The 24502-nt window shown below is 40.3% G+C and overlaps 1 protein-coding gene across 2 annotated transcripts in view; it reads left to right on the top strand.

The window, feature by feature from the left end:
* The window catches only part of PTER (phosphotriesterase related), a 64180-nt gene that overhangs the window by 15572 nt on the left and 24106 nt on the right, over window positions 1-24502 (top strand). For both annotated transcript variants that reach the window (XM_036459067.2, XM_045587794.1), the window contains exons 2-3: window positions 21529-21999; window positions 23529-23794. In XM_036459067.2, coding sequence (XP_036314960.1) covers window positions 21568-21999; window positions 23529-23794 — 698 coding nt within the window. In that variant the 5' untranslated portion in view covers window positions 21529-21567. The remainder of the gene's footprint in view (window positions 1-21528; window positions 22000-23528; window positions 23795-24502) is intronic.

Below are 24502 nucleotides of genomic sequence, written 5' to 3' on the forward strand. Positions count from 1 at the left end.
TTGCATCTGAAAATGATGTCATGGAATTAAATAATCTATCTGCATATTTTCTTTCAGCACAAAAATTCTGAAATTAAATAGCATTTAACATTCATTGAAACTTACATATTTTAACAAACTTACAGTATTGTTCACTTTTAACACTTAATAAATATACTTACTTCACCTATTTAAAATAATTCATCTAAATTAAAAACCATGCCTTATGAACTTTTTAAAATTTACTTACTGATTTTAGAGAGAGAGGGAAAAGAGGGAGAGAAAAGAAAACATCAATTTGTTTTCCACTTATTTGTGCATTCATTGGTTGATTCTTGTACATGCTCTGACTAGGAATTGAGCCCACAGCCTTGGTATATAGGGACAATGGGCTAACCAATTGAGCTACCCAGCCAGGGCCAAAATCAGACCTTATTTAGATGCATTGAATAATTAGATGTGTTTTAGTCGATTTATAATTTGATTTTAAAAATGCTCTTTTATTAGCTAGGCAATTTTTAAAATTATTAAAGTTGCAAATGTAAAACCAATCTGAAGAAGAAATTACAATTATAGTCCTTCCCTGGCTGGTTTTCTCAGTGGTTAGAGCATCTGCCAGCACACTGTCAAGGGCATGTACTTGGACTGCAGGTTCAGACCCAGGCCCCCATCGGGGAGCATGTAAAAGACAACCAATCCATGTGTCTCTCTCATCTCTTCCTCCCTCTCTCTCTCTTTCCTATTATTTCTGAAAATCAGTGTTTAAAATATCCTAAGATGAGGATTAACAACAACAACAAAATATTATAGTCCTTGTTATACCTGCAATATTGTTAAAATACAGTTAGAACTAAAATGAAAGGAAAATTTTGCATAATTGTACAAGTATACAGATCAATAGTAATGTTGAAAAATATTTAAAATACTAGCAGGACCGGTTTGGCTCAGTGGATAGAGCGTCGACTTGCGGACTGAAAGGTCCCGGGATCAATTCCAGTTGGGGACATGTACCTTGGTTGCTGACACATCCCCGGGGTGGGGGTGGGGGGGGCCTGTGTGTGTGTGTGTGTGTGTGTGTGTGTGTGCAGGAGGCAGCTGATCAATGTCTCTCTCCTTGATGTTTCTAACTCTCTGTCCCTCTCTCTTCCTCTCTGTAAAAAACCAATAAAATATATATTATAAATAAATAAATAAATAAATAAATAAATAAATAAAATACTAGAGGCATGGTGCATGAACATTTATACACTGTAGTGGGGGAGGATCCCTCAGCCCAACCTGCCCCCTCTCACAGTACTGGAGCCCTCAGGGTCAGAGACAACCTAGCAATCAGGGGAAGGTGGTGCCCCCATCACAACTCTGCTGCTGCCACTGCTGGCAGCTCAAGCCTCAGCTGGCCGTGGTTACCCGAGCCTCGGGCTGGCCCTGGGTGGCTGTGGGGCTGTGGGGACTGGGTACTACCATCTTGTGTCTGTGGGAACTGCCATCTTTGAGGGCGTGGCAGTCAATTAGCATATTCCCTCCTTATTGGTGTGGGTATGGCAACCTTTGTGAGGGTGTGATGGTCAATTAGCATATTCCCTCTTTATTAGATAGGATATGCTTTCCATGAGTTCTTAGGAAATGGGTGATAACAATGATTAAAATACCAAATTATAGTGCCAGATAGATCTTTCTAAATTTTTTAGAGCACTCTATTTTTCATGGGGAGATATATAAGTAATCATATCTCCTTTATATTAAAATATATGTGACAAGGTATTAATTAAAATATATTTGACCATAGGAAATTTTCTGAATTTCATAAGGCTTTTTAATCTAGAGAATTTAAAATTCCACTAGTGCATTTGGGGGTGGGGAGGGTTGGGCATCTCAGATAGGGAGAGAGTGATGATTGCATTATGCCACATGTAGTTATTATAAATTTGCCCTTGATCCCATTGCAGTTTTCAGGAGTGAAAATAAGCTGTTTGTACTTTATTTTTATCATATCACTTACTTCTCTTTTCTTTTTCTCAAAAAGAAGTTTCTGTGTCAGGTGCCATACTCTTTTAGGATTAGGCAAAATTTATCTTGCCTTCTTTTCTAGATCCAATAATAAAGGTGATCTTAAAACAACTTTTCTCGCCTGACTAAATAGCATGGCTCAGTGGTTGAGCATGGGCCTATGAAACAGGAGATCATGGTTTGATTCCTGGTCAGAGCACATGCCTGGATTGCAGGCTCGATCCCCTGAATGCAGGAGGTAGCAATCAATGATTCTCTCTCATCATTGATGTTTCTCTCTCTCTCCCCCTCTCCCTTCCTCTCTGAAATAAAAATATATATACTTGAAAAAAAAATTTTTTCTCAAACCTGAGGATCCAGAAAGTCTCAATAAATATTTTGACTTTGTGTTTTCATGTTTATGATCATCTAAACAATTTTAAGCATATTTTGGATTTCTATAACCACCTGACAACCAAATGTTGCATAAGATTTCATTATTTGTATCTTAATTTGTTTTTCAGACTTTAGTGATATGGAATTAATAACAATTTATCTTTTTTTTTAATCCTCACCTCGAGTATATGTTTATCAATTTGAGAGAGAGAAAAAAAACATAGATGTGAAAGAGTAACATTAATCAGTTGTCTCCTGTACTGGTGCTGATCAGGTATCAAACCCACAACCCAGGTATGTGCCCTGACTGGGAATTGAATCCACAACCTTTGGCTGCACAGTATGACCTCCAAACTGCTGAGTCACCCAGCTAGGGCACGGCATTTATCTTTTCTTTTTTAAAGATATATTTTATTGATTTATTACAGAGAGGAAAGGAGAGGGATAGAGTGTTAGGAACATTGATAAGAGAAAAACATCTATCAGCTGCCTCCTGCACACCCTCCACTGGGGATGTGCCCGCAACCAAGGTACATACCCTTGACTAGAATCGAACTTCCACAGGCCGATGCTCTATCCTAGGGGTGTCGAACTCAATCAGAGAAGGGGCCAAAATCTAAAATCCAGCCTAAATCACGGGCCGAATGGTTTACTGAACAGTCATAAACTGTCATTGTGATGGAAACGCAGCGGAGTGCAGTGATGACAGCGCGGTGCGGGCCACATTGCAAAGCCTGGCGGGACGGATTTGGCCTGCGGGCCTTGTGTTTGACACATGTGCTCTATCCACTGAGCCAAACCGGTTAAGGCAGCATTTATCTTTTATATATATATATATCTTTTTATATATATATATATATATATATATATATATATATATATATATTTTTTTTTTTTTTTTTTTTTAATTAGGATCTCTGTTTCCCAAGAAGTCAGGAGGTGATTAGGTTGAGAGAGTTGAGTAAATAGTTTGGGCCCTTTCATTTCCTTTAAAAGAAGTGGAGGTGGTATATCAGCTAGATCACATACGGTAACTGCACATATGTTTGTTTTTCAGAGGCTGACTTTACAGTCTATACCACTGTCTTAAGGGTAGAACCAAGGGTCAGGACTGGTTCAATTCTGTACTCTTTTTCATTTTGTCTAGCCCTGCAATCTGTACTGTGTCTTCAACATCACCAACTCTACTCCCAATACGATCCCCTTAAGACTGGTGCCCACTCACGCTCTTGGAGGGAAGGATGGGGATATAGGGAAGGAAGCTGTGGAGAGAGGTCAGCCATGCCCTGAGGATCCAGTCAATCAAAAAGAGATTGTGCATTATGAGAAATTGGGGTTCTTATTCCATCGTGTTCTTTTGCAAGAAAAGGGCAATGTATATTTTCTTTGTTGCACATTTAGGTGTTCATTAATAAGCATTGGTAGACTCTCAACAGAGAGACCTCAGAGATTATGAACTTTATACTGTTTTTAGGTCTCCCAGAGAATGTTTATATAGCTTACAGCAGTGTATTCTGCCTTCAGTGAAAATGGAAGGTAGCCCATCATCCTGCCTGACTAATAACATCATTTCCTCATGGGTGAAATGGGAGTGATAATAATAAAAGTGGATTTCATCCTATGTCCTATGGTCCAGTCTTCTACTTGGGTACTTTTTGGTGACTCACCTTCTGTTGATCCCTTGCTTACTTCACAGGGACATTAGGAGATTTAATTAAAGTGTGTAGAATGCCTTAAGAACAATGAAAGGTGCTTTAGTTTCCTAACTCATCTCCTGGCCTGCTGTCTCCGGCATTCAGCTTGTACTCATATTGCCCATGTAACTACTATATACCTAATAGAGAGCTTATCCTCTGGGGCCAGCCAATGTGTCAGTATTTTCCACTACATATGTACAGAACAGCCTGTGTATGAGCTCCTATACATTGCTTACAAAATCTGAAGCATGCCCTTCATTGTCCACGCCCCCAGATGCCTCCTTGTAAAAATCCTCTTAATTTTCTGTGGCCGCACCCATAGCCCATCTCCTCTGGGGAGCCTTCCCAGTCGCTCCAGTGTGGGTGCATGCTGGACAGATACAGCTCTCCAGAGCACATGTTTTGTGCCTCCTTTCTAACATTCACTGCACTCTGCTTTATATCATGGGTGTCCAGTCCTGTACTGAATGCTCGCCCTGTCCCAAGCACTGTGTTGGGGGCTGTTCTCTTTCTTATGGCAAGATTTTCTTTTGCATTTTTGTGTCCCATAGTATCTTTGTTTGGATGTAATCAATCCTCCGCAAACATTTGCCACATTGAATTGAAATATATTCATGTGAAATCTGAGGGCTATCCTCTCAAACCTATAATCAAAGCAGCTTTCAAGGAGAATAATAGGCCATGATGCTCGTGAAAACACCAGATTGCTTCTGGCTGGACGTATGTTTCATGAGTGTGGCACTGAGGGTGGTAGAAGGGAAACTGTTCCTTGGTTGAATGGACACCTCTTGACCATGTGCTTCCTTGCCCATTGCTAGCATGGCTCAGTGTTGGTACCTATTTCTCCATGTGTGGAATAGAATTAAAATGGTTATCAGAACCAGAGGCAGTTACACATGCGGCTTTTCTTCTCATCAAGCATGGGCGGCATTTCTCATCCAGGTATGGAACAGTCATACTCGGAAGTCACCAGAACAAGACAAGGAGGACTTGAAACAGGCTGGAAGAAATTGCAGCCTTTTTTCTGTGACCACTCTTTTTTACACCAAACAGGGTAGGTGTAGGCCTGACAATTCAAAGCATGTACGTAGCACTGATTATTTTCACCTGAATTACAATAGTTAAGCAGTAGAGAGAGTCAAGACTTTTCCGACTACAGCAAGCATATCAAACTTGCAACCCACGGGCCATTTGCGGCCAACAACAAATACTAATTAATAATTACTCATTTGTTTCAGCCCTTTGTATTCAGCATGACTCTATCAAAATAAACCTATGTTTCTATGAAAATTGAAGCTTTTATTTGTGGCCCACATAAACTTAAACCTTGTTTATTTGGCCTGTGTTAGCCTTTGGGTTTGACATGCTTGATCAACAGTCTGGTCTTCCAAATAAGGAACCTGAGATGTTTTTGTGGGAAGTATTTGCTAGATATATAGTTATCCATGAGACTGAAATGCTTGCTTCCATTCAAAGAGATGGTTTAAAAATGAAACCGCCTTAAAAAGAAACTCATGTGCGTGGTCTCCACATTTTAAAAGTTCACTAACCATCATTGACAATTACTCTTTAAAAGAATCACCTGCAGTAATTTTCTTACATAATTTTAGTTTTCTGATTTATAATTGGCTTCTACCAGTTCAGATAGGACATGTCCTTGAAGACAGTCACGTGCTGTTGCTGTTGTTTTTATATGCTCAGGAGTCTTGCTCTTATGTAAGGAAAAGTTAAAAAATTAAAAATCATGTGTATTCCTTTGTGGCGTTGTGTTGGGTGCAGAAGAATGACCTCAGATAGCGGCCTGTTCACTCTCATCTGAGTGCTGGGAGCACAAAGATACAGGACAGTTGTAAAAACAAACATGGCTTCAAAATCCATAGCCCAAAAACTTTTGGGAAAAACTTGTCCGTGGTTTTTAATAATTTTCAGCCGCGTTGACTTTGGACATAATGTGATATGCCATAAAAGAGGTGTGCCGTGACTTCAGAATTATGTATTGGCAGAAACATACTGAATAAATATTCCAGGGCAGTTGTTAGCCCTTTGCTAACAACTGCTAACCTCTTTCTTTTTCCTGGACCTGGTTCTACTTCCATGTATCACTTCCTTGCTCCTGCTTTAATATTTGTTTTCTTCACTGTGTGTATCAGTTGTGCCAGTTCCCTCAACTCCTTTCTAGAATAGACTGGATTAAAACAAGCAAGCGTATCAATGTTAATTAAGTACTGATTAAGTGCCGGGCACTGTAGGGGCAGAGGACTGAGGGAGGAGACAGGCTCTGCCCTCAAGGACCTTACGATCTGGTGCAGAGAGACATTAGCATAAGAGGTGAGTTTCAAGGTTGAAGTTGGAGTGCTGGGAGAGAACCTAGAGTCAGCATCTTGCCCAGATTGCTGGAACAACGAGGACGAGCATCAGGAAAAGATTCTAGTTAGAAATGGCGCCAGGGCCCCACCCGCGGGTCCAGGAGAACTCAGCCAGGAGAGGAAAGGGGTGGAGAGGCAGAGTGGAGTGGGTTGGGTTGGTAAAAGTCAGCATAAAAGAGGCAAAAACACTCAAAGACATGAGACCAGTGCAGGCGTGTTGAGTCCAGAGAAGGACAGGCAGGCACTTCAACACGCCAGAACCCGGAGTGGGTCCCGGGAGCACTCCAAGCTCCAGGCTCAGATGTGCTTCTCAGTGCGGGCCAGGCCACAGCAGAGACACATCCAGCTCTGGGTTTTAGAGAGTCCTCGGTAGGCGTGGTCAAGGCACATCAGAAAGGCAAGTCTGGAAGCTCTTTTTGTGATCCCTGAGAGAGATGGTTGTTCCAACTAAGGCGGTGGCTATGAGCAGCAGGAGGAAACGACAGATTAAAGAGCTGTGGAAGTGGTGGGATTTAGGCCACTTAGAAATCAAGTACTTGTGAGTGAGGCAGGAGTCTTTGATGAAATTTGGGTTCTTTTTTTACATGGGCAGTTGGGTGAGGTAGTGATAGAAAGTAGAGAATGCAGACATCCAAATTCTACCTGAGGACATGTACATTGCCAGGTGCTGTGCTTGGCATGAAGTAATTATGCAATCAGTACAATTCCATTGTCATAATCATAGGCTAAATTGTCTGATCCTAACAGAACTCTTGGTGAAGTGCTAATCATAATCAATATTTGGCATTCCCTGAGCAGACTCAGGTTTATATTGCAGCTCTCCAGCTCTGTGACTCTAGACGAGTTTCTTCCCTTTTCTTGGCCTCAATTTCTTCATATAATATCAACCCAGCTGCATTTTAGTGAGAATTTGAGATAAGAAAGATAAAGTGCTTTCTTCGCACTTGATACAGAGTAGGAGCTCAGTAAATGGTAACTTAGTAAATGAATAAAAGGCATTTTTGTTGGTTTCTACCCTTGAAATGAAGCTGGGAGTTCTCTCCTCTTTATCTTTGCATCTTCCATAGGCTCTATCTGCCTAGTACTGGGCCCAATGAATATTTATTGAGTCTATGATAATTGTTTTTATTTCATTTATTTTATTGTTTTCTGCTAACCTGTCAAAAATTGTTAACCCTCCTTTAAAAAAAAAAAAAAAAAAAGATTCCTTTTATGTTTTGTCCTGATACGGTTTATCTTTATGTGAAATTTATTTTGTTTTGTCCCTCTTTTTTCACTTATGAATAAGTGATGATTCATCTACAATAATAAAGGCATAATATGCTAATTAAACCAGATGTCCTTCCTGATGAACCCTGGGTCCTGGGCTCCAGGTGCCTGCCGGCAGCCTTAGGGAATGGCGGGAAGGAAGCTGGGTCCAGGTACCAGGTATCAGAGGGAAGCTGGTGCCTGCAGCCGGGGAAGGAAGGCCTACTCCTGCATGAATTGCGTGCATTGGGCCTCTAATAATTTATAATTTCTGACACTTTCCTATGAAACGTCTTCTTGTCAATCCCCATCTGCCCGTCTACCTCACACAGGACTGTGTTCAACAGGGAGATCTTGATCCTTGCGTGGTTTGACTGAGATAAAAACTATTCCAGCTGCTCAGCCTTTGCCAGAATCCTGCCTGGGCTCCAAGATCTCCACTGGAGTCTAGAGCAGTCCACGAAGGACTGGGTCAGACAGCTTGCATTGAATCCAAGCGAACCACAGCCACTGGAAGGCATGCAATTTGATCAGAAATATTTGTACACAAACAATGTAAGATCTTGGGCATGACTGGCAAATTGACAATTCTGTCATAATAAAGAAGAATTTAAAATAGCTCTCACCTGCCTGTATGTTTCAGTTGGAGGATTCACAATCCATATTCTATTATTTTACATGTGAGCTTAGTTAGGTTTACATTGGTTACATTTATCTTTTCCCATTTTATCCCCTTTTACTAATAGGTTAAATAGATGAACATAAAAAGAAACACAAAAAAACTGGAGCCGAGACCGGTTTGGTTCGATGGATAGAGCGTCGGACTGCGGACTGAAGGGTTCTAGGTTCAATTCCAGTCAAGGGCATGTACCTTGATTGTGGGCACATCCCCAGCAGGGGAGTGGGCAAGAGGCAACTGATCTATGATTCTCTCTCATCGATGTTTCTGACTCTCTATCCCTCTCTCTTCCTCTCTGTAAAAAAAAAAATCAACAAAAAATATTTTTTTTAAAAAAAGAGTGATGCCAAGCTTTTTAAAAAAAAAAACAAAATAAAACAAACAAACAAAAAAAACAAAAGAAAAAAAACTGGAAAATACATTAAATTGTATGAAGAAAAAAATTACTTATTTGGTCCTTGTACCACCCAATGATACAAGTAATAGTTTAGTATTTCTACTTAAGCTCTACATATATGTAGATACATATACTCTCAATAAATTTATAATGCTTTAAGTAGTTTTATATCTTGATTTTTCACATGTTATAATAATTCATTTTCCTTGAGTGTTTGCATAATATTCCATCATTTACATAAACAGTCCCATATTATAGAATACTAGAGGCCCAGTGCACAAAATTTGTGTGTGAGGTGGGGGTGGAGGGGTGTCCCTCAGCCTGCACCCTCTCCAATCTGGGACCCCCTAAGGGATGTCACTCTCACAATCCAGGACTGCTAGCTCCCAACTGCTCGCCTGCCTGCCTTCCTGATTGCACCTAACCGCTTCTGCCTGCCAGCCTGATCACCCTCTAACCACTCCCCTGCCAGACTGATTAATGTCTAACTGCTCCCATGCCAGCCTGTTTGCTCCCAACTTTCCTCCTCTGCCAGCCTTGTCACTCCTAACTACCCTCCCTTGCAGGTCTGGTCCCTCCCAACTGCCTTCCCCTGCTGGCCATCTTGTGGTGGCCATCTTGTGTCCACATGAGGGCAGCCATATTGTGTGTTGGAATGATGGTCAATCTGCATATTACTCTTTTATTAGATAAGATAAAGGCCTGGTTCATGGGTGGGGGCCAGCTGGTTTGCCCTGAAGGGTGTCCCAGATAAGGGTAGGGATTCCCTTGGAGTGTGGGGCAGCCTGGACGAGAGGTCTGTGGTGGTTTGCAGGCCATCCATGCCCCCTGGCAACCCAAGCGGAGGCCCTGCTATCTGGGATACATTTATCTTCTACAATTGTAACTTTGTAGCCTGAAGCAGAGCCAAGCCTTCTGTAGACATTTCTGGTGGGGTTTATTCACTTTCATAATTGAAACTTTGTAGCTTGGAGTGGAGGCCTAAGCTGGACTGGGCAGGTGGAAAGCTTGGCTTCCTCCGTCACCAGGGGCAACCTTAGCCTGCTCTCTCCAGCTCCATGGCTGCTGCCATTTCTGTTTGGATTTGTTTATCTTCTATAATTGAAACTTTGCATCCTTGAGTGGAGGCTTGGGCCAGCAAGGGCAGGCAAAAGCTTAGCTTCCTCTATTGCCAGGGAAACCCAAGCCTCTCTCCTGTTCACTCAGTGGCTGCAGCCATCTTGGTTGGGTTAATTTTCATAATTGCTCCTGATTTGCTGGTGGGCGTGGCTGATGGTGTAGCTGAGTGATGATTAATTTGCATATTATTCTTTTATTAGATAGGATTTTGGTCTCTATTCTAAATAATGCCATAATGAAATCTTTGTGCATAAATAATTTTTACATGTCTCTAAATGTTTCCTTAAGACAGATTCCCAGTGGCATAGTAACATTAGACTTGAGATGCATATTGTTAAACTGCTTTTCAGAAAAGTTGGGCAAATTTGCATTTTTTGCCATACTGTGTGTAGAAGGACCATCATATCACTACACTCTGTGGTCTTGCTTATCTGTAACACACCAATCAATGGACTAATTGACACTATTGTATTAGTTTTAAGTGTCTCCCAAGTGACGCTTTCTGTTGGATACCAACAGTGTGACCACATCTATTAGCTTTTAGGACTAAGTTGCCATTTAAATGGACAGCTTTTTCCTGAAGTGTGAAGCTGGATATGTATTCATGAAAAATTCCAAATGGTTAGTTGATAGTTTCTGTGTTGAAAGTGTAACCTTAAATATGTTATACATTTTAAATGCTATTACTTAGCACTATTATACAAAACTAAAACCATGCATCCCTCTCCCCCATGTTTGGCGGGAGTTGTTTGTTTTTTGTATTTTTTAAAAATATATTTTACTGATTTTTTATAGAGAAGAAGGGACAGAGATAGAGATTAGAAACATCGACCAGCTGCCTTCTGCACACCCCCTACTGGGGATGTTCCCGCAACCAATGTACATGCCCTTGACCAAAATCGAACCTGGGACCTTTCAGTCCACAGGTCAACGCTCTATCCACTGAACCAAACTGGTTAGGGCCCATGTTTGGGTTTTATTTGACAGCAATAATTCCAAATAAATACCTTAGTTATTTAATTTTTGGGCATTTGGACAGTATTCCATTGTGTTGTATCCTCTGAAATTTACTTTTAAAAATACATCATACTTCAGGTTTCGTTTTTAAGCATAATAATTTTATGTATGAAGCCTCTGCTCCCTTCATTTATTACTAAGAACATGTAATTTCAACTAGACTGTGATATTTCTTTGTATATAAAATAAAAAGTAATTATTTGCAGGATAGTTTAATCCAATGGGAAATGGAGTCTGGTTCTACATATTATGTGCTTATTTCACTTGTAAACTTCAACAATAAAAAAAAGAAAAATTTTAATTTTATTGGAATTTCAGATTTTTAGTAAATTTTGCTTATTTATTTTAGAACAAAACTTTTGGCTTTTTTACTCATTCTTAATTAGGGCATAAACTAATTATAGTTGACCCTTGAACAACACATGTTTAAAATGTGTGGATACACTTATACTCGTATTTGTTTTCAACAAATATATACAGTTGGCCCTTTGTACCCACAGTTTGCATCCTTGGATTCCCTACTGTGGATCCAAAATACTGATTTTATTCCTGGTCAGTTGAATCCAAGGGTCAGAGGGGTGATATGTTGGTCTATATCATTTTATATGAAGGACTTGAGCATTGAGAATTTGGTATCTGTGGGGGCCATTAACCAATGGGAGAACTGTAGGTAAGTTTTTGGGGAGTCAAAACTTATATGTGGATATTCAACTCTGTGGGAGTTTGCACCCCCAGATTGTTCAGGGGTCAACTATACTTCCTCTCAGTTTAGTTCAGTTTTACAGATGCAAATCAAATACTGGATACTATATAAGCATAAGAGATAAAAGAGAGACCCCCATTCCTCTCTCATTCTCTCTCTCTCTCTCTCTCTCTCTCTCTCTCTCTCTCTCTCTCTCACACACACACACACACACACACACACACTCACCACATAGTCAAACCAAGAAAAATCCTGTAATAGATCAATTAGTTCCTATATGGCATGTGCTATGATATACTGTTAAACCTCTTTATATATCTTCAATATGAGTGCCCCCAGCCCCAGTTAACAGGTTGCTTAGATAAAACAAATCCTAAGTGCTAATAAACTGACCACTCAAAAGTGAATTCCCATGTAAGCATTCCTATTTCTTAAAAGTTCATTTCTGTTTCTGCTTAGCCTCTCAGTATCCTTCCCTTCAGCTCTGGTCAAATACTGTAGATATTTGTAAATATAAACTAATATGATGCAAATAGATTACAAAGTAAAATTGAAGACTTTTTTTTACACCATAACCAAATTTTTTTATTAAATTATTATATGTGTACATATCTTACCATTGCCCCCCCACTCCCATACATGCCCTCCCTCCCCAGAGTTTTGTGTCCATTGGTTATGCTTATATGCATCCATACAAGTCCTTCGGTTGATCTCTTATCTCCCCCATATCTTCCTACCCTCCCTGTTGTAATTTGACAGTCTGCTTGTTGCTTTATAAAATTGGAGACTTTTTAAAAAGATGCAGTTTGTCATGAAGTTGATGGAAGTGATATTTGAGAAATGCTGAAGCACATAGAAAGCCCCATGAGGCTGTGACAGGTAGAGGGAGATACTGGCATGGAAAATACCAGAATATGTCTCTCCCAAGAAAATAAGTTGCTTAACAACTGGTTAATAAAGGACCTTGACAAAAAACAATAAAGTCTTCAGAAATATTTTTCAATAACATTTTCATCACTGAGGTGTAAAAGTCAAGTGAAGGATGTCGTATCTTATAATTTTGTCGTCTCCCCCATCCCCGGAATCTAACATTTAATTAATTTTTTGTTCTCACAATCAGGACATATTTATAATTATGACTTATTTTTATTATATTTATCTTATTTTTCTAATTTGAAATATTAATCAAGTCCTTAAAATGTTTTTTTAATGTTTTAAAATGTTTTTTAATTATTTAATGTTTGTCTCTTACTGTGTAACAGACCATCCCCAAAACACTAGTTTTAAACAATAACTATTTTATTATTGTCTTCCATAATTTTGTGGGTTAGCCAGACTCTGCTGGGTTGCCCTGCAGCTGAGCCTGCAGTCATGTGAAATGTTGTCTGGGTTAGAATGTTCAAGATAATTCACTTACTCTTCTGATACCTTCACAGAGCTGGCCACAGGCTGAGCTCAGTGGGATGACTGGAGTTTTCTCTCTCCCTCTCCTCTCTCTTCTCTCTCTCTCGTTATTTCGAGTCTCTCCTTTTCCATATGGGAGGGTGGCTAGACTTCCTACATTGCAGCTCAAGGTTCCCCAAAGCACAAAAGCAAAAACTACTTCCAAAGATTTGGGTCCCAAACTGACATAGAGCATCACTTCTGCTACATCCCATTGGTTAAAGCTCAGGTACAGTGTGGCAGGGAGCGGTGTGAGGACATGAATATTGGAAGGCAGGGTTCACTGAGAGCCATCCATGGATACCAGCTAACACACTGTATTAAGTGCATCCATTTAAAAAGGCATTTCCAGTATCAACCATCATGGATACTGAGGACCTCCCATAGCTTTAGTCACTTTGGTGGGTCATGTCCAAACGCCTAATGGGTTCTGATGTCAATCTGCTTTTAACAATCACAGGCCTTCAGTGAAGGCCTTCATTTATAAGCAAAATTAGGACCTCAGTTTGATTAAGAAACTTCACCCCCTTATTGGTAGTATTTTTTAAGAACAAGTTTAGGTTCATTTGCCTAAGGATACTCAGCAAATATTGGGAAAATAATTGAAAGTTTGGAGTGTAGTTATTCTGAACATTTATAATTTAGGTTGTACTTTTACATATAATCATATTTGTTTTTCATTCCAAATCTCATGCAGTAGATATTAATCTAGTTTTCAAGTAATGAGAGGAATTCATCCTAAGCTTTTAAGTTTTCTACAATCACACAACTGGGAAACTTTGGAGCCAGGACTCCAAGTTAAGAGTTACATATCTCTCTTAGAGTTTTCTTATAAACTTACAAGGATCTAAAACTTAAGTTCATTCATATAATCTCTCTGTTTCTCTCTCCATATACATGTATGTATGCATCCACATGTATATAAAATATACATTTAAAAAATATTCTTAAAGTGTAGCCTTCATTAATAATGAATGTGACTGCCAAAACCGGTTTGGCTCAGTGGATAGAGCGTTGGCCTGAGGACTAAAAGGTCCCAGGTTCGATTCCGGTTAAGGGCATGTACCTTGGTTGCGGGCACATCCCCAGTAGGGGTTGTGCAAGAGGCAGCTAATTGATGACTCTCTTTCATTGATGTTTCTGACTCTCTATCCCTCTCTCTTCCTCTCTGTAAAAAATCAATAAAATATATATTTTTTAAAAATAATGAATGTGACTGATAGTTAATAAATAAATTCACTCATTCACTCTCATTACATGGATATGTACATAGGCACATGCATATAAAATAAACATTTTAAAATATGAGTTAAAGTACAGCCTTTCTTGATAGTTTCCATGAAATTGTGTGAGGAATAAAGATAATTTATATGTTTAAAACAGTAATTTGTGATTTGCCAGGAATTAAAACACAAATTTTAAGAATTTAATTGCTAATTACAGTTAAGGACCAGCTGTGCAGTTTTCTCAAAATAGGAGACAGCCCATTGCTAGGAATCCATGGAAGAGAAAATTTCTTCTATAAAAAGCTGAAAACTAACTTCTATGTGAAGGGTTCTTTATGGACAAAAAGAAGTTGTAACTGTTGTATTGAATCACTTGGTAGGATGTTTCACTCCCAGGATCCTATATAAGTAGCAAAATCAGGAAATTTACATGAGATGCTCTCGCAGCACTGAGTGCGGAGCCCTCTGAGAATGAGGAAGGCTGGGATGTGCTGTTTCTAAATGGAGACGGACATAAAGGTCAGCTCTGCGGGCAGGGCTCTGGCAGTGCTGCTCTCCTCCCAGCTCCTAGGCGTCACTGTGATGGGCAATGAGCAGTGCTCCCCTCGTCCACTCTCCTTCCCCCTCCCTCCTCCTCCCTCACACCATTTCTTTTATTAAGGAGATAATATTTTCAGTTTGTTGACTAAACAGATAATAAATTCAAGAAGCCAGTACAGACATGTATCACTTTACAACAAAGATAAATTCTGAGAAATGTGTCTCTAGGTGATTTTTTTTTTTTGGGGGGGGGCGGATATTATTGAGTGCTCATACAGAAACCTTGATAGTATTGCCTACTACACACCCAGGCCTATGGTCAAGACTACTGCTCCTAGCCTATATGCCTGTATAACATGTTACTGTACAAAACATTTTTAAATAAAATCAAGCACGAGAGAAAATGATGCAATCAAGAAACACGGTAAACACAAGATATATGAGGCTGCTGCCAGCTAACACAACGTGTTTTGTTATAGCAAATTTTTGGGGGGTAAATAGAAATTCTAAACTAATGGTTAAAAGTAGAGTATGGCAAATACATAAACCAGAAGCATCATCATTTATTATCATTATCAAGTATTATGTATTGAAGGTAATTTGTATGTGCTGTACTTCTATACAACTGACAGTGTGGTGGGCTTGTTTACAATAGCATCACCACAAACACATGACTAATGTTGTGCTGCTATATTAGGATAGCTATGCCATCCTAGGTGAATAGGAATTGTTCACCTCCATTATAACCTTGTGGCACCACCATGGAATATATGGTCCATTGTTGACCAAAATGTTGTTATGTGTCACATGACTATAGTACTTTCACCAAAGTCAAAATGTGTGTGACTCACAGGGCTGGCCAGTTGACATGCTTTTGACTAAAGAGTCAATTAAGCCACAAGACGGAAGCCTTCTGTTGAGTAACACGATGGGATTTCTGGGTTTAATAATCGCCACTGACTGTTCACATCAAGGAATGCAGGGCAGGGGTCCTGTGAATGCCCTTGTTCAGGTGTGTCATTTCCCAGGTATATCTCTATCACCATCTTCATGTTTGTCATCGGAAATTTGGAAATGTGCTTAGGTTTCCTCTTCTACTTCGTTAGTGAAATAGAAAATAAAAAAGGAAGGAAAAAAAAAAAAAAGCTTGGGAATGAACCCACCCCTTTCCTCTGAATATAAGACACAAGCTGCTCATTTGTATCCATCAGTGGCTTTGTTTTGTTTGAGGAACTTGCTGGGTCCCATCATGGTTCTCTGTACTAAAGCAGTTGGATTTATTTCTCTTTATTCAGGCATGGTTATTGATTTTTTTGACAATGTTTATTATGAAAAGTTGTACATCTCCATGCAGTAGAGCCATTTGCCATAAATACCTGGGCAAGTGGCCATGTGGTGATGTATGTGAGGAAGAAATCCTTGTGTCACCATTGTTCAGCCACCAGACCAATGCTGTTTGAGGGAAGATATGTCAGGTTGAAACTGCACATCGTGTACTCAAAAAAGCTTAAAAAAATATTGTGTGGTTTTAAAAATATTTTGGCTATAAATCAAATTTCAGCTTTAAGTGTGGTGTTCATAGAGTAGCCATTCTGTGTGATGTAACCCATAAAAAATAAAAATAAAAATAAAAATAAAAATAAAAATAAAAATAAAAATAAAATAAAAAAAACAGAACTGCCCACAGATTTGCACCAGCCGGCACATTTTTCATGGGAGTCCATTTATTTGGGAGAACTTTTGTAGCACCAGCAAGTCTAGTTAGAAACTTCCATCTGCTGTGCCTCTTACTGCTTCTGCTTTCTCACCATCTGCACTGATGTCATCTCAGACCAAGCCACCCTAATGCCTTCTCATCCTAGCAACACCCACTGAACCACCTTCCGCCCATTCTCCACATGACTGCCAGATTACTCATTTCATGCCTTCTCCTGCAGAAAATTCTGGAATGCCCTCCATTTTTAAACATCAGTTAGGGTTTGACTAGGCAAGGAAAGCAAGGGTAAGTGAAATGGATTAAGGGATTTATTATGAGGATCGAGATTGCACAGTTGTTAGGGAAGTGAACTGAAAACTGTAACTACATAGAACCTTCATTTCTTTAATATAACCTTTGCTCCTTCCTTTCCTTTTTTTCAAACTGGCCCCATCCAGCACCCTGACTCACCCGCCTTCTTCTCTCTTGAGGGACCACTGCCTAAAGCATTAAGCCCTCAGGACAAGGAGGTTATGATCAGCATTAAATAATTTTAGAAACAAAATCTCAGGTCTGTTGACCACAGAAACAGAGTTTTGGTCAAAGTAGAGGTAACATCTAGTCCTTAGCTGGTTTCAGCTTCAGGCCCAGAAAAGCTGTGAAACCAAACAATGCCATGGATCCTAAAGCCAACTAATAAATAGACACTACCACCCTGATCAGAACCCTAACTCCTTAACCACCATGACTAATGATTGTCCTCTGATTACCCAGCCCCTGGAAGCCATTGGGAAGCCAGGTCGTGAGCATGAACTCACCTGAGTCTCCACGTGTGGGCCACTTCCTAAAAACAAACCTCTACTTTACTGCGACTTCCTGTTTCTGTCTTACTGGCTTTGCTTCACTCAGGTAACTGGACCCCTTTAGCCTGGCAACAAAACCAAGTCACCAAACATCAACTTGCCAACTTGATCATCGCATTTAAAACTGTGAAGCAGGGTCCTTTAACCAGGTCTGGGACTGGATGCAGCAGAGGCAGGGGCAGGAAAAGAGCAGATGTCCATGAATTCCACTCATTCATATGAAAGATATTCAGGAAGTCCTACACTCCGAAATGTGAAATGTAATTGACATGGATATTCAACCCAAGTAGAAATAAAAATTGTAAGCATAATTACCAGGATGAAATCTCAGTGAAACAAAGTCGCCTCCAGACTATCCACGCAACAACAAATCTCCAACCATTTGGTAAATTTGCGTATTTTATAAAAGTTAATTCATGCACGTATTTTCAAAAATGACAAAGCCTACATATTGTCTCTGGTTTTCAGTTCAGTGCTGTTCTCTGATTCTCTTCTTTTTTTGCTTTTTTTTATTTTCTCTAATGATCTATGTTGTTGTTCTTTTTATCCCTTTACTGTTGTAATTAGCTATTTATTTATAGTAGGAAGGAGCAAAGGGAGGCTGGCATTATAACCGTGGTCATCTGGGCAGCTTCACCAGGAAGCTGCAACTTTACTCTCCCCGGAACCAGCAGTCAGTTCCCTGCAGATCACTGTGGGAAAGGATAGAGCACAGAGGGAAGTGGGGCGGGGGAGCAGTGATGTAGGGAAGGTGATTGCCTGTTAGTTTAACCTGGGAACAAAAATCATTGGCTAGCAGGGTAGAGCAGCGAATGCAAGCCCACGAAACTTTGGGATATGTAATCCCCAGACAAAGGAATTCTCTCTTCTTGTTCCTCTGGCTTTGCTCCTGCTTTCTTGCACTCAGCGATGCTCCCTCCATAGCCATGTGTCCCTAGAAGCCACATGTGGACCCCACCGCAATGGACTGCAGCTGGGAACACAGGCTGATCTAGCCACATGCTGGACTGGAATGTGCCAATATTGAATGGAGACTCAGGGCAGTAACTTCAGCCTTAGCTCTGCTGAAGACATAGCTGGACTTCTTCCATAGGACAGAGGGAGGGGGGCCTTGGAACTGAAGGGGTTTAATTCCATGCAAATAAATATCACTCATTCTCCCATGAGAGTCTTAGAATATTACTTGTGACATCACAAGAAGCCCCTTCCACCAGCAACAGGTGGGGACACGGAGAGCGCCCTACCAGTAAGTTTACACCCACTAGAAGTAGAGGGCTCTTCCCTTTAACCAGGCCATAAGAATAATTGCAGCCTATCCGCATCTCTCTGCCTGCTCAGATTTCACATTTGAAGTGCAGCAAAACTGTGACAAACATGTTTATAGCTCCAGTTATCCCTTGCCCCACTACCTTCTGTGTGCGCTAATTCTGAACAAAGCAGCTTCCCATGGATTTTCCACAAAACCCCAAAGCCTGCTTGTTTTGGGGGTAGAGGGGACTGGAGGGGGCGGGGAGGGGAAGGATTCACTCCTGTCTTCCTGTCTGCACAGTTGTGTCCTGTAGCTCTGGTTACCCATTACTGCTCTCCTTGTCTGTGAACTCTCTAAGGAGGAAGGCCACTAACAGCCTGGCCTGTGACCTGAGAGCGCCACTTCCAGGCTGGCTGTGGTGGGAAGACAGCTCCCTCTCTGCACAGTGAGCCTGAGTTTATCTTGTCCCAACGTAGTCCAGTTTAGAGCCTGGTGGCTATGGCTTGTTCTGTATACATTGTGTCTTACCATAGAGCAGCAGCTCATCCTGCCGAGAGCCTTTGGAGGAAATTCCCAGAAGAGATGACCTTTCTTAAGGATTTTGTGTGTGTGTGTGTGCATGTGTGTGTGTGTGTCTGTGTGTGTGTGTTTTCCATGAAGACTCACAGCTTGTGAGCTTAAAACTTACCAACCTTGCTCTTTCAAATTTATATCAATTGAATGTGCAGTTTGGTACTCTTCTAGGAAAAGTGATGGTATATCATCAATTTTTTTTCAGTGACCCTCTAGGAGCACATGTGTAAAAATGCCAGCCAAAAGGAAGGAAAGAGCAAATGAACTATCACGGAAGATTGAATTGATTATTAATTGTACTGTGGTTTCATCAGCTGAAGAAACTAGCTATGCAGACTTTGCTCTCGGTAATGAGGAATAAGCAATATTGGACAGTGAGTTCCTAGATCTCATCAATGAAAACTATGCCCTGGGAAGTGACAAGCAGTTGCATAGTAGTTCTCTAAACAGATACCACTCTCTTTCATCCTGATCACTGATATGGAATTTTTGGACTCCTGAGGCCCTCCTCCCTCTTTGTCCTCCTATTCCTTCTGGGCTTTCTTCCTTCTTTATTTTGTAAATATAGACCTGTTTTGGCTACTTCCAGTTCCCTTGTCCTATGGAGACATACCTGTTGCTGCTCCCTTGTATTATGGAAATGTAACCACACCTGGCTTTCTTGTGTTATGGAGATGTACCTTGTCCCCTTCTGTAGCCCTATGTTTTTCCATAGACCCCAGTTCTAAAAATTTCCCAAACCTGCCTATGTTCCCCTAAAATTCCTGTTTCATCACCATGAAAATTATTGAGATATTTGAAGCTTGTCTTGCTGAAGACCATTATCAACCAAAAACAAATGCCCATGCTAGCCCCAAGCTCTAAAGTTCTTTGCTAAATGGTTTCAATCAATAATTTACACATTGTGAGCCCAAATGTATCAAACACCGGGGATCCAGATAATTGCAGTGGCTTGATGTAATTGGACTTTATCTCAGTACTGCCTTTTTTCCAACTCTGACTTGTTTTCATCTTGCCTTACATATGCACTCTGCCCATTACAAATTTGTCCTGTACTCATTGTTCCCCCAAATGATCTCCCCTCTAATCAAACGCTCCCTCTGTAAAGAAATAACTAGACATACATTTGAACTAGCAAAACAAAGGTACTATTTATCCAATGTGTGCTATGTGCTTTTACATGTCTTTCTGTCTATGGTATCTAATCTAATTCTTATGAAAGCCTATGAAATGTGCATTGTTATTCTGATTCACAGATGAGAAAACTGATGCTCAGAAAGTCAGAGAAGGTCCTTAGAAGCATGTAGAGGGAAGTGATTTCAGAATGTCTTCTAAAAGAACCATTTGAGAGCTTCCAGAGGCGCTTTCCCCGGTTCCCAGTCAGTTTTCTCAATGTCCTGTGGGGAGGGAACACTGGGTTTGCTCTTGGCTACCGCTTTCAGTAGCGCCTGCTCCTTTCCCAGTGAAATCCCTTCATTTGGGAAAGGTGTTTTCCAATGGAAGTGCTGTGGCTGCGGTTCTTGCTGTTAGTGACAGAAACTTGGTGAAAACTTAACTTGTGTTACAGACTAAAGAAAACAGAGGATAAATGAAGAGGTATTTACTCTTTCTAGAAGAGTTTCTATGTGTGTTTCTGTGTGCCGTATATAAAATAAAACATCAAGAGCAAAGAGGTTTGTTTGTTTTTGTTTTTTCATTGTGAAACCTAGGTGTCCCATTTCCTCCCCCCACCCACACCCCAAATTGTCCTTTGAGGAATAATCTGCAAAATCATCAAGATCAGATATTTTGTCTTATTCCTCTTTCTAGCTTCAATTTCTGGCCCATGATGAACCTTCAACAAAAGTTTGTTCCTTTGGACAGTAAATGAATAATGAAACCACCAGGAGCCCCAGTATATTTAGTTTAGCTGGAAAATGACAAATGAAATAATTCTGATGCATGATGGCTGGTTTTGATATGTTATTGATTATAAAGATTTTTAAATGGAGATTATTGTTGCATTATCCAGGGAAGCATAGCTATGACTAATGAGATAAAATTAAGCAAAAGAAAAATATGAATTGAATATCCAGAAATGTTTCCCGTAGATGAGGCTGGGATTTAATCAGGCAGAGGAGTCCCAGTGGAAGTGGCCGGGACATTTACCACCACGCGTGTCACTGAGCTGCAGCGAGCTCCTGCAGTTTACAGGGTCGGGCCGCCTGGGGCAGGATGATAAGTGAGGCCGTACTTCTAGTTTCACTGATTCTTTCTTACAGGAGTTGTACATTCACAGCCTCCCGTCCCCCATGGAAAGAATTTATGTGTGTGTTAAATTTTCTGATTATAGTTTCCTTTTTCCCCCCCAGAAAATACTCATTTTAGAGCATCTCCAGGTACCCTCAGAAATGTCTTCTTTAAGTGGCAAAGTCCAAACTGTGTTGGGACTCCTGGAGCCAAGCCAACTGGGCCGCACCCTGACCCACGAGCATTTGACAATGACCTTTGACTGCTGTTACTACCCACCCCCTGCACCTCACACAGCTATCTCTAAGGAACCTATTGTGATGAAAAATTTGTTTTGGATTCGCAAAAGCCCGTACTCCCATAAAGAGAATCTTCAGTTGAATCAGGAGACAGAAGCTGTCAAAGAAGAACTGTTGTATTTTAAAGCCAGCGGCGGAGGGGCCGTGGTGGAGAACACCACCACCGGGATTTGCCGGGACATGCACACTTTGAAGTGGCTCGCAGAGGAGTCTGGTGTCCACATCGTAGCAGGCGCTGGGTTTTATGTGGATGCGACTCACTCTTCAGAGACCAGAGCCATGTCCGTGGAGCAGGTAGGAAGCCCTAAGTTCTTAGACAGTATTTGCATTGACATCCCGAATAGCCAGAATTAAGATGCTGGATTATCTCCACATGCAATCTACATTTGGAAATGTCATTGGCTCACAGGTAGCTGAGCATTCTACAGAAATTTGCTAGATAGCAAGGACATCTTCCAAGTGAGACCCAAATGAGAAACATTTCACTCCATAAAGAAAAGGTATTGAGGAAGGAGATCTTAATGCACTGGTCGCTGGGAAACCCAACATGCTAATACTTAGATCCGTGTACACTGCTCCACTGCTCAGTGGTGGCGTCCGGTCTGTTTGTAAACCTCAGTTTTTCATGATAAGCGTCAGTTCTGCAACCTCAATTTTGTTGCTGGGTTTTATAATAACCAGCCATAAAAATTCACTGCAGGGTGAAAGTTGGCAGGAGAGACTTGGCACATTTGTGAATGTTTCCTTCTTTTATACAACAGGAGGGACGGAAGAAAATCCATTCCCCTGTTGTTTTCATAAGCTCTTAGCAAGAATGGGTGGAACAAAAAGAACATATAATCAGCAAAACTTTGGAGCATGTGTATATGCTGTCTTTCTAGACATCCATGTATTATATATATATATTTATCTGTATCTCCCATTGCCTGCTTTATAGGCTTACCATGTCAGTTGCAATATTTACAAAGACTCAGAAAATACTTTGTATTTCAGCCACCAAAACCGGTTTGGCTCAGTGGTAGAGCATTGATCTGCGGACTGAAAGGTCCCAGGTTCGATTCTGGTCAAGGGCATGTACCTTGGTTGCGGGCACATCCCCGGTAGGGGCTGTGCAAGAGGCAACTGGTCGATGTTTCTCTCTCATCGACATTTCTAGCTCTCCATCTCTCTCTCTTTCTCTCTGTAAAAAATCAATAAAATATATTTAAAAAAATAAAATAAAATAAAATACTTTGTATTTCAAATCTTTATCTGCATTACTTTCCAATCAAGCCTTTCCTTTTTTATATATTTACATTATTTGAGGACTGTCATAAAGTACTATTACACCGGCTTCCAACTAGTCTTAGCAGTAACTGTAGATCTGACCCCCCCCCCCAAAAAAAAATGTAATATTAGTATTATGTGCTGTGAATTTTCTATGGTGTATAGGGTAAAAGAATGCATAAATAAGGGGGAATTAAAGAATTGACATAGTTGATGTAGATAAAAAGCGTAGTCTTTTTATGTCTAATGTTTCTATGGTTAAATATTGATTTTTTTTTTCTAATCTGAATATACTTTCATTCAGTCATATTTTCCCCCTATAGCTCCTAAAGCTATACGTTTCTGGCTACATAGTCACAGTAAGATATTATTGAATCTTTTATGTAGAATTACTTGTTGAATTTGGCCAGCAAAATGCCTACTATTAATTGAATGAATGATGAGTACATTTTTGAAGAATGAATAACTAAATGAATAAATTTATTAACATACTGTGTCAATACTCTGTTGAGAAGTTTCACAATCTAAAAAATATCTTCTTTCCCACCCTTCCTTAGCTTACTGATGTCCTCATTAATGAAATTCTCCATGGAGCAGATGGCACCAGCATCAAGTGTGGTGTTATTGGAGAAATTGGTTGCTCCTGGCCTCTGACTGAGAGTGAAAGGAAGGTACTTCACGCAACTGCTCATGCCCAGGCCCAGCTTGGCTGTCCTGTTATCATTCATCCTGGAAAGAATCCAAATGCACCCTTTCAGATTATCCAAATATTACAAGAAGTGGGTATGGACATCTCCAAAACAGTTATGTCGCATCTTGATAGGTAAGCAAATTATGTACAAACTACAGGTCTAATGCACGAAATTCGTGCAAGGGGCTCAGCCCTCACAGCCCTGGCTGGCTTAACAGCCCTCACAGCCTCTTGCAGCCCTGGCCTGCCCTCTTAGCTCCACCTTTGTCCAGAAAGTCGTCTGGAATATTGTCCGGACAGTCATTCGGCTGTGTGGTCTAATTAGCGTATTAGCTCTTTATTATATAGGATTAGTGCAAGCCTCCAGAGGATTATGGATGATTAGATGTGTAGGGGACAGCAAAGTAGCTGACTATATAAGCAGATGTTGGCTGGAGTTAATCTTATGAATAAGCCTAACAATGTTGCAAAGGCTACACATTAGCCTTTAGATTGGACTGATTAAGGAATTGACACCATATAAGTGTATTAATACATTACAGTTACTTCTAAATTGGGTACATCTTGGGTATGAGGATGTGTTTTTCATTATTTCTGGAAAGCCTCAGCCCTTATCTCTTCAAATATTGCTTCATCCATATTTTCTTTATATTTGCATCATAAACTCCAACTTGATATATGTAGGATCTAATTACCTGTCCTCTATGTCTCTTAACATCTTTTCCATATTTCCACTTATTTTCATCTTTGAACTGTAATTTCTTCAATTCTATCTTTCTATTTATACTTCTCTCTCCAGTGAAAGTGATCTGTTGTTTAGACTATCTATTTGCTTTATAA

This window comes from Pipistrellus kuhlii, unplaced genomic scaffold, assembly GCF_014108245.1.
Source record: "Pipistrellus kuhlii isolate mPipKuh1 unplaced genomic scaffold, mPipKuh1.p scaffold_m20_p_1, whole genome shotgun sequence".
Classification (NCBI taxonomy): domain Eukaryota; kingdom Metazoa; phylum Chordata; class Mammalia; order Chiroptera; family Vespertilionidae; genus Pipistrellus; species Pipistrellus kuhlii.